This window comes from Olea europaea, chromosome 2 (genome assembly GCF_002742605.1).
Source record: "Olea europaea var. sylvestris chromosome 2, O_europaea_v1, whole genome shotgun sequence".
NCBI lineage: Eukaryota > Viridiplantae > Streptophyta > Magnoliopsida > Lamiales > Oleaceae > Olea > Olea europaea.
The window spans coordinates 5403107-5414561 of NC_036238.1; the positions used below are offsets into that span (position 1 = coordinate 5403107).

At 35.8% G+C, this 11455-nt stretch overlaps 2 protein-coding genes across 3 annotated transcripts; one reads left to right on the forward strand and one right to left on the reverse strand.

The window, feature by feature from the left end:
- Window positions 1-3601: 3601 nt before the first annotated feature.
- Window positions 3602-8686, forward strand: LOC111409525 (36.4 kDa proline-rich protein). Its single transcript, XM_023039567.1, has 2 exons — window positions 3602-4435; window positions 8555-8686. Exon 1 carries the CDS (start codon window positions 3628-3630, stop codon window positions 4432-4434), a length of 807 nt encoding a protein of 268 aa, XP_022895335.1. The 5' UTR covers window positions 3602-3627; the 3' UTR covers window position 4435; window positions 8555-8686.
- On the reverse strand, window positions 6145-11316 carry LOC111409510 (heptahelical transmembrane protein 4-like). Of its 2 annotated transcripts, none has more exons than XM_023039557.1 (4): window positions 11015-11316; window positions 10386-10663; window positions 8586-8910; window positions 6145-7219 (listed from the first exon to the last, which is right to left on the reverse strand). In XM_023039557.1, exons 2-4 carry the CDS (start codon window positions 10643-10645, stop codon window positions 6566-6568), a joined length of 1239 nt encoding a protein of 412 aa, XP_022895325.1. In that variant the 5' UTR covers window positions 10646-10663; window positions 11015-11316; the 3' UTR covers window positions 6145-6565. The 2 variants fall into 2 exon arrangements, with proteins under 2 accessions (XP_022895325.1, XP_022895329.1); XM_023039561.1 differs by having other exon boundaries at window positions 10386-10648; window positions 11015-11293.
- Between the last annotated feature and the right edge of the window lie 139 nt (window positions 11317-11455).

The window sequence follows — 11455 nt, forward strand, 5'->3', positions numbered from 1 at the left end:
AAAGACTAGTATTGTATAAACATGTTAAAATCTATGTATCCAAGTACTATATGAAACAACTAGACTCTTTGATTAGTATTACCACCGGTAATGAAAATACTTGTGAACATAATTTATATAGTCCATTGTAATCTTCATTCAAAGCAGGTTCCATTTTCCATTAAAATCCCACAAGATCGAAATTCAATATTATTACGTACACTAAATCACCCATTACACGTGCAATGCACGTGTGTCCACTAGTTTTATATAAAAAGGGAAATCTTGTCTTCAAATAGTAATAAAATCCTTGTTTTTTCTTGTTGCAAATAAGCTAAACTAACACAATTTGAGAGGAAGAAAAGTGAAATTTTGATTAGAGGAAAGATGGAGTAAAAAGTGACATCATCTTCTTGTAACTTCCATTTTAATGAAAAATGAATGAAAGGGTTAACTTGTACCTTAAATTGGGAATTTGATGTGTGTTTTTCCTTTAAAAATAATTCTTAAATTTGAGCCTGGGTTGTAATATTTGAGAACCATGATTGATATACAATTAGTTATTTGTTAATTCCTTGGATTAAAATTCATTTAAACTTAAAAGACTTAGTTAGATCTTTAGGCTTTTGACCGATCTACATATTTAAGTTTACATTCCTTGTATGAATCGAGCTTCCAATGCTCGTTTCTTAAATAAGCCAAACCAACCAAAACAAAACAAGTAATTTTGAGACCTCACATCCCTCATACCTTACACGTAAACCTAAAAATTTTCCTCAATTTTTAAACACACATTGTCCAATAAATCACTATTTCGAAATATATATATTTTTAAAAATAAGGCTCAAACAGTGACCAAGTCTTGTGTGAATTTAAGACCATACCTTAAATCTTAGTTCCAATTTTCTTGTGAATCTTAGGACTCAAAATTTTTATTCAACAAATATGAATGAATAGTGTTATGCCTACTTACACATGGTTCCACATGAACAACCCACTGTAGCTCTGGGTCCACTCAAGTCGAAGCACATCACTCAGTGACTGAGTCCCTGAAGCTAAAGTGGAATGCAACGTAGCCGAAGTTGACTCCTCAATCGAGGCTTAGAACCATAAAGTCCAAAGCCTAGTGGGTCAAGATGGTAGCCTCCGAAGCCCACGATACTGAGGCCGAGGCCTTCGAAGCATCTTCCACTTTCACTTCTTCCAAAGGATTCGCTTCTACATAGATATCTTATTCAAATGGTTGATGAGATATTCTTCATAAAGTGTAAATGTCAAGTTTTGTCAACAAAGTGGCGGCTCTGCATGGATAATAAATGTATTGCAGGCTAGCAAGTCAAGAATGATGTTTAGGATTACATGTATGAACTAAGGAGATGAGGCCACGTGTATCACCATCCAAGGGACACCATTTCACTTGTACCACTATAAATACTCCCCCATGTAACATTTGTAATACTAATGCAACATTGAATAAAACAACACTCTTCACTTTATTCTCTCTTGCAAGACAACTAAGTTTACTTTACATTGATTCATTGGAATTGGCAATTATTGTAAAATCGTTCCACAAATGCATCGTCGAATTCTGAACGTTATCGTCTCGTGTTGAACGGCTACCACAATACCCTGTTTCCAAAGCATTATAGACTGTTGGTTTGTCTTAGCGTGTTAGACTTGGCCTACATGTACTCGAGTGGGTTTGACATCTATTGTTCGAGTGGTCCTAACAGAAAATGAGGTCAACAAATTTGTGTCTGTGGATCCACACTATAGCCATGGCAACCCCATGGTGAAAGCTTGGAGAGAGAGAATATATGTGCATCCTCCTTGAAAAAAGATTTGTTGTTGAAAAAGAACAAGAGGAAGTTTCATAAGTTGGTCACATTTGAAGTTGGAGTGCAGAAAAATGAGTTCTGATAAAGATGTACCCTTAGAAGGGTGAGAGAAAATGCTGGCGCAGCTTCTCCAGCAGTTGTCCCAGCTAGTTGTTGCCCACCTCACTACCACTATAGACGAGGTAGAATGCGAATGGCTACCCAACTTGGTCTGGAGCTTGTACTAATCCCACATATTCTTACGGATATTAATCGAGACAAAATACTTTAATTTGATCAGTACTGAATTATTAGTATGTATTATGCCTTCATTTGAGTTTCATTTTATTAAAAATTAATTTTTTTCAAAATTCATTTTCGATAACACGTTTTTCAATAAAATAATATTACACGCAAATCCAAAATTTTTCATTAATTTTTAATCATACATTTTGCATCAATCTACTATTCAAAATGCATTCTTTCCTCCCAAAATGGGGCTCAAACAAGGACATAACTTGATTTTGATTGCTCTTGATCGATTGAGGAAGAGTGTGTTTATATAGAGTTGAGATTTTTTTCGTCCTATATTTTTTACCTTCTTCCAATACATATTTGTCACTTAAACACATAATCTTTTCCTTAGCAAATAGGAAGACGTCAATTTGAAATGTGCTGAGGTGTTAAGATATGTGTTGACGTCTTTTCATTTGATAAGAAAATGTGATGTACCGAGATATCAAAAATGTATTGAAGGGACACAATAGATGTGAGCTCGTTCACTTGCATTTGTAGTTTCAATAATTTTGTTGGATGTACAAATTCTATTATAGAAATTCAATGATAAATTTACGAAACAATGTTAATGGGTGGGGTCGTTTAGTGTATAGAAAGAATGCTCTTCGATGTTCGTGTCAGACTACAATAAATAAGCAGATAATAATATGCTTTACTAGGTACTATAACATTAACGTGATAAAATATGTTTGGTAAAGTATATTAGATAAAATTACACAATAATAAGAAGAAAAGAGAAATTAAAATCTTGTTTGTTGTGGTATCCTACGCGGTCTAATTCAATAAATTATACTACACACATAATTATATTAGGAAGAGTTTGACAAACTTTTTTGTACTTTAAATTAATTGATGTCTACGTTCCTTATATACATTACAAGCCACGCCATACCATGCCGTGAAAAGGGATACTGAGGATCAAGCCTAGAAGGTTTGAGTCGATGCCACTTTTTTTAACACTCATATCTAGTGCTATCCAATCATCAATATGTTCTTTCTTTCTAGGGTGCGATCATTTGCTTTGTTGAATTAAATAATATTTAGTAGTATAAGCCATGTCATGTCATGAGCCAAGGTTTTCATTGTCACGTTTAGCATGCCAGAGCTCATTTCACTTATTTTTACACCTCTATTAAGTATTATCGTATCAATATGTCCCCTATTATAAATGAATAGTTGGATCTCAAAATTGAAATCCTATGCTACTATAGTACATAAAGGTTATAGAACCCTGCATTTAAAAATTTTAGTCAATAGTCGGTTGACTCTAGGAGCTTGTTTGACGTAGATTTTTTAGAATAGTTTTTGCGAGGAGTATTTTTTGGACATTATATAATTAAAAAGTGGGAAAAGCTATAGATTTACGTATAAAATTATTTTATTGGAAGAATATATGATTGAAAATAAGTTTAGGGAAAAAAAAAAAGAGATAAAAAATCTATGCCAAATATGGACAAAGTCCATAGTTATCTCACTTGCTCTTTCCTCTATAAGAACTCAACCCTTATCTTTCTCCATAACAAGTAGATTTTCCATGATAATGGGGAACCACAATTTGGTTCTACCAATCTTAGCACTTTTCCACTTGGGGACATTGCTTATTTCTCTGGCATGTCCTTACTGCCCATACCCAATTCCTCCCCCCCTTCCACTCAAATTTCCACCAAAACACCCCCCAACTGTAAAGCCGCCAAAAACACCACACCATCCCTCACCCAAACCTCCCGTCGTAAAACCACCAACACACGTGCCCAAACCTCCTAATGTAAAGCCGCCGTCGAAACCTCCCGTAGTTAAGCCACCTTTCACTCCCAAACCTCCCTTTGTAAAGCCGCCACGGAAACCTCCAGTAGTTAAGCTACCTTTCACTCCCAAGCCTCCCATTGTGCACCCACCATACAAACCCACACCCACGCCTCCTCTATTGCCACCACCATCTGTGCCAAAACCACCCATCATCAAACCACCACTCCCACCAATAGTCACGAAGCCTCCACCCGTCCCCGTAACACCACCGGCGCCACCAACTGAAACGCCGTGTCCTCCACCACCACTGTGTCCTCCGCCATCACCTGCACAGCAAACTTGCCCCATTGAAACCCTAAAACTGGGTGCATGTTTGGACTTGTTAGGACGTCTTATACACGTTGAAATTGGCAGCAGTGCTAAGGACACTTGTTGTCCAGCACTAGACGGACTTATCGACTTGGATGCAGCATTATGCCTTTGCACCACAATAAAGGCTAAGCTTCTGAATATTAACATCCTTATACCAATTGCCCTTGAAGTCCTTGTTGACTGTGGCAAAACTCCACCCCCTGGTTTCCAGTGCCCTGCCTAAGGTACATAAACAAATTTTCTTCAATTAATCACTGCATGTTTTTGAGACGGACATATGGACAAAATTGAACATTAGAATAAGTAAAATTTAACTTTTTTTCCTTATTTAATATGGTATAGTATTATACGCTTCACCCTAGGTTGCACATACATGGAAATAACACTTGGAAACGGTATTTCTAAAGAAGAAAAATAGGTTACAATAATTTATTTTCTTGTAAAATAAATATTGAATTATAATATTTAGAAAACGCTCATCACTTGTTTAATTTTATGCAGTGTAAAATTCAAAGTCTGAAATTATATAAATTGTTTGATGAAACTCGGAATATTAGCTTACTTCTTAGTTGAAGCCACAAAAAGTCCAATATTCTTAATCAAGGTTTTCAAATATTATCGTCAAAGTTTCTGAAAGTTTCACAAATATTTTCAAATTCTGTTAAATACTAATAAAATTTGGAATGTTTCTGAAACGTTCTTGCAAATTTTGCAAATAGTGTTACATAACAAATTCAAATATGACGGCTGGAATAATGAAATAACGGTCAAAAAATCAATTTTTTGGGAAAAAAATCACTCCCAAATAGGCTTTTAATAGAACCATTTTTAAGATCCCCGAGCCCTCCTGAATGTTCACACTTTAAATAGAAACGATTCTCAACAAACGTAAAATCAAGTGGTTGAATGAGAAGAATTTTCAGCGTTTCTCATCAAATCTATGAATAGTTGTATGTATATGTTACCATCTACGAGTATACGAACTCTTACAAGTAGACGTATAGAATCGAGACAAGCGTCGATTAGATCGTTAAATGGCTCTTTTCTAGTCCTTTTCCTAAAAGAAACCTCCTTTTCTAATTGGATTTGTTCCATCCATTCTATTGATTGTATAGTATCCGAATGCAATTCTAACACATCCTAAACGAACCACGTCTCGAAAAAAGTCATGAAGCAAGAACACGAGGTTTTTACACATTTTTCTTTGGTTAAATCTGACTAATTCAAAATGAAGAAAATGTCTAAAAGTGTGGGCAGAAATTTTTGCATATGAACAAAAAGAGGAAAAATGGGATAGCCATGACTTGACCACCTTAATTAGGGGCGGCTTTTGTTTTCTTTTTGCCCGCAAATCAGGGCATCTTCTATTCCCTGTCGGCCGGAGTGTCGTTTCTATATCACGTTTGAAAGTGATACATCTACACATTTCACTCTCCATTTGATTAGACAAGAAAAAATATATTATGCTCAACACGGAGCCAAGGTTGACTCGACTACGTCTCTCTATAAAGGCAGACTAAACTGAGCTCTTGTTTGATCCCAATTTTTATCGAGAATCGATTTTCATTACAATTATATGGAGCCCATTTGCATTTTATAATATTTTTGGCAGGACAAATTATAACAAAAAAGAAAGATAATATCATGTCACATGTGCTTTTACTTTGAAAAAGACGATATTGTCCATGTTTGGATTTTCCAGTTGACGCATAATTTTACGCACACAATTACGGTGTTGAGTAACTTATCGAGGGTATATTTGATACTTCCATGAAACGAGTAACTTATCGAGGGTATATTTGATACTTCCATGAAAAGTGCACATAGAGTTGTCCAACGGTATCTTTATTTGGGACACTATATTTAATATAAAAATTCTGATTTTCAAACTAACGAATTCTACTAAAAATCTTATTTCTAGCAAAACCAAACAAGAGCTGAATCAGATCATTTTATGCCTCTAGTCGAGTGAATAGATAACATATCTATTTAAGTCGGCACTCCGGCACCGATATAATACCATATCTTACAAATTTCATTGTTTTACAAGAGAATACCTTTTCCCTTCTTGACATTGCATCTAGACATCAAGCAATCTAACTATTCACTGAAAAAATATTTGGTGCGCCAGACGGAATGATGCAATAGATGAACTTTTAGCTTTTATTTTTTCTTCTTTAGCACTATCTAATACTATAGACTGAACATCACAAAGCATGGCATGAAAGAAGCTTACAACATAACAGAGGGGCAGAGTCTTTCGCGCTGCATTTATGTACACAACCTAAATTGACTGTCGACGCCACAAACCACCATACCATTACATTACAAGAAAAATCTTCTCTTGTAAAATCTCAACATCCGTGCACATCCCGCCACCTCAGATAAACGAGTCCTGCACGGTAATGTGTGTAAGCTCCGGCCACCACAAGAACATGAAAAAGTTGGTGGCTGTGCCCTGCAATATCAAACTTCCCGGGCATCCATCTCTCGGGAACTCTGGTGGCATACACCAGTGCTCCAATGCCATAAAATGCCCCCATCAAAACTTCGTAACCTGTCGTATGGAGCGCCTCGGGTTGGTGCCAAAATAGGATGAGCTTGTGCAAAATAGGCGCTACACCAGATACGCCCATCCCGAAGAAGAGAGATGCTCGAAACCCACGATATTCTGGCTTTTGGAATACAGGAAGAAGAGAAACCAAAATCGTACTGATTCCTAGAAGAGTAATGAATCCGATGTAGAGATTGCAGAAGACAGGATAGCACATGAAGGAATAGTAGACAAGAGGATAAAATGAAGTTGCAATTAGCGCAGCAATCCCAGCATAGTCAACTCGAAGCATAATGTAAGAAAAGCGTTCAGAATGACAAGAAAGCAAGTGACAAGCACTGCTTGCTAACAAGCAAAACATTGCCCCGCCCAAGAAGGCGAAGAATGGCCATCGCGTAATTGGCCTCACCATCAGTGGTGATATGATGTTTGCAACATCCTCCTTCATGCTATGCTGCAAATCATTAAACAGCACAAAATACATTAGCAGGTTATATAATTTCATCATCAAATAACTTGTGACTTTGTTGTTTATGGAGAAGTTAAAAGAAAATTTCAGCAAGATAGACCTATCCTGGGCATTGAATTAAACAAAGCTAAAGGCAAGATAGAAACTAATCTTCAAATTAATGAATTGAGAGTTCAAATGATCAAATCCACATCTGCGAGAATATACATCTTGAGAAATTAATAACTCAATTTCTTTATATGAGTATTGCTGGTAACCGTTCACGACTGAGAAATGAAGTGCGAAATGATAATTAAGGGTATGTCTCAAGGTGGTTTATAAACAAAGGTAAATGAGTGGCGAAGAAGTGGGTAGTACTTGTGGATACTATGAAATGTCAAGGTAAAAAGTGATTTGACAAAAAATATTTTTTGACAAAGATGTTTATAAACACATACAAAAAATGAGCCAAACATAGGCTGTGTAGAATGCATTATTACGTTAGTCTATCATCAGAAGACGGATAATAAAATATGCCTGGCACAAGTCAGTGGATTGAGGCACAGGCACTTAATGCCCACAAAATTTAGCAGTTGTTTAATTGATTTTTTGCATTTTTTATACCACGTTCTTCGTCAAGAAATTAAGTTGTGGAGAAAGAACAAGGGATTTAAAAACCTCCTAAAAGACATCCGTTTGAAGTAGCTTAAAACAACTGGGTGTAGTAGTTGAGGTTACCATTAATAAACAAGTTTCTTAGGAAGGTTCAGCTAGTATTAATATAACAAATCAATAATTAGATTAGTGAACATCCGCCTCTATAACAGGATTTAGATATATGGGCTCAAAATTGAAACAAAGAACCTGTTTAACTGTTGGGAAAGTAGAGATCGGCAGCCTCAAATGGTAAAAGGAATTGGAAACGGAAAACGACAGAAAACTACAAACAAATTGTACTGGCAGTATCAAGTATTAAAGTTCTAACAGATGTTTATCACTACATTGCAAGAATAATAGTCTTGTTTCACATGTCATGAGACTATAAGGTGGAGCCTAGTCAGGAGTATCTGAGGCATTCTATACAAATATTAGGTAGCATTAATAGTATTACACATATAAATGATTATTAAGGGGGACATCTTAATGGTGACGAATATATAATATATTATGGGAGGCATGAGATGATTATTGTGATTCTTTTTCTTCTTGAAAGTGAAAATCTGCAGTGGTGAGTGGAAGTATCTCTTAAGAGTGAAACACTAATTTTTTATGAGTTTTCTTAATTATGTTTTTTTTCTTATTACTGCTCTCATGATTGGGATTGGTCTTAATCCCTACCAGATGAATAATGTGCAAAAGGACGAAGAATTACCAGAACACACTCGTCAGTGTGGTTGCTGTTGGAAAAACGCTCTGGCAAACAGTTATAGAGGAGTTCCACAATATACCAATTAGATAAGGATGGTAGATAATCCATGGAAGGCAATGAAGTCTTCAACTCCTGCTGAAACTTCTGCAAATCAGGCATGTTTGGCAATGATGGGAGGCAAGTTCTAAGTTCCATCTGCAATTTGTGAAAATCCACATTCCTCAACACCTCAGGTAAATTTTGTAGGGTATGGAGGTCCACCACCTTTGGAGCCTTCGTAGCAGTGTAAATGGTCAAACAAAGGAACAGGAAGAACCCTAACAAATGCCTGCAAAGAAGAAGAAAGCCTTAGTCCACTTTAATGGATTTTGGCTACACTACGTATCTCCACAAAAGAAAATGTTATAGACAAATTCCAAGAGAATTTAGAACTTCTAAACATTATCTAACTTTCACAGTCTAGATAATATAATTGCAAGGAATTAAGAAGTCGTGACAAACTTTGGAATGCATCTACTTGGCATAATGCTTTAGGAACTTCCATTCTTCGAGAGAAATGGGTTGGGGGGGGGGGGTACTGATCATAAAATGGTCACTGCTACAACTGAGAAAAACAATGTGTAGAGATGTCTAACCCTGAAAAAAGGAGAGAGTACAACCGAAAGATTTTGAATTAGGACCATAATTCTCAAATTTTGTAATTTTTTGTTTCCTTTTTCTCATACAATAGTCACATGCCCGTCAACCATTTCCCACTTATCATACAGCTTTATTCCACGATTGCTTTTGGTGCACCTAGATCCTTTGTTCCTTTAATGCTGAGTTGTAACATTGGAGCAGGGAATTATAACTTCATGATTACTTTCTCACCTTCTTCCCAATAATCAGGCAAAATACATAATCCTTGGGTTGGAAAAATGAGTAACAAATAAATGAGACTTTCATATGATAAGAGACTAGATATACCGCAGGACTGACATTTCTGAGGATAATCTCTCCCCTGAGCTCCATATTAGCAATTTCCAATTCCAGAGGAAAAAATGAATTGGGCATCAGTTTTGACTTCTTATACCATAAATGGTTTGCTTTCTAACAATTAACCTATTGGGTTGTTGTTCACCCTCTATCTCGAGCTCTAATTCCTGCACTGCATATAAAAAGATACATTTTTTTCAAAACAAGACTTCATTGTATGTTCAATTAACTCATAGTACCTGCAGTTCTCTACCAGCAGTATATCCAAGATGCTACCATCAACCTCAAAGTCTTAAACTAATACATTGTTAACAAGACAGCATCTGTAATCTCAACAAAAGTATGAAGATCATGTTTGGTTGTGCTTAACAAAACTTAACTTTTTTTCTACGAAGTATGCTCTGCTATCTTTAAACACGGCCAAACATGCTCTCAGATGCAAAGTTCAGTTCTTTAGCCTTTCACTTGGACCATTTTTTTTTTACCTTCATGTAACTTAGTTTTAGATGACAAATGAACAATATCACAGCTTCTCAGGTATTGATGAGCACATTTGAGCACCATTTCCATACAACCAATTTTAACCTTGAGCTACCCAATTTGTTTGGTAACATCAAATCAAAGGCGCAAATTACTCATAATCAAGTATGCAGCCAATCATGAGATCCAATAAAAAATTTCATGCAAAAGCAAATAAAAACAAAAAAAATTCAATATCTGCAATAAAAGTTCCCATCTCGAATAACAAAAAACACAATACTACGTATACTAAAAACAAATTTTACAACATTTTAGGAGAAACAGATGCACAGAACGAAAAATTCTTACGTCCAAACATTGAGGGTCTCATTGTGAAGAGTGAAAATGCTGAGCAAGGTCTGCCTCAATGGCCATTCAGATCTATAATGACGGAGAATATACTCGTTGTCCTTCAAATATCCAGGCAACGAATGGTACTCCACCAACTGGAACTTCACCTTCTTCCACAATCGCTTCCCTTTCCCTTCCTTTGATGAACACCCCCTCGGATCCACATCTGATATACGAGGAGATTTCATTTCCTCAGAATTCCCTTGATTCTCAACCATTTTCTGTTCAAACACCAACTATATAACAGATTGTAAGCACGGGATCTTAATTATATTATTAATTATCACCCATTTTTAGAATACAATTTCAGCACAGAATTAATAATTAAATAATTATCAAGAAATGACAACTAAAATTGAGCCGTCAAATGCCCTCATTTAATATATAATAACATTGTGTTCCCCAAAATTCCCTTGATTCGTACCCATTTTCTGTTTATCACATCAGCTACAGAATCACAAATGAATTTTCAAGAAATGACAATCCAACAACTAAATGGCCAGTCAAGAAATGGATCAAACTCATAATTTCTTGTGCGAATACAGTTATATTCTACATCTCTGTATGTAAATTAACAGAAAGTGTACCTAAAAACAGGAATTAGCAAAGCCCACAATTCACACCCAAGAAATGCGGTGGTTCAGATGTATTTATATCACTCTCTCCTGTATGTATATGACTACTTGAATGAATCGATACAAGTATCTTCCCAGCGGCTATAACTAGAAGTGGGCTCGGAATTATGAGCCAAATTAATTAACCGCCAAAAGAATTATATCGTAATCAAATAAAAGTAGCCTCTCTGTGTAGAAAGGGGAAAAAAAATAATAGATTCCACGGAGAGATGCGGAGATGCTGAGGTGTATTTATTGGAAATCACCAGCTTCTTGTTCTAAGAAGGTGGAAGTGAGAGCGACACATGCAACTTGCAAATCAGTCTTTTTTATTTATTAATATTATTCCAATATATTATTTTCACGTGCCTCCCTTTCGCATTCTAATAAAATAATTTTATACGTAAACTCAAA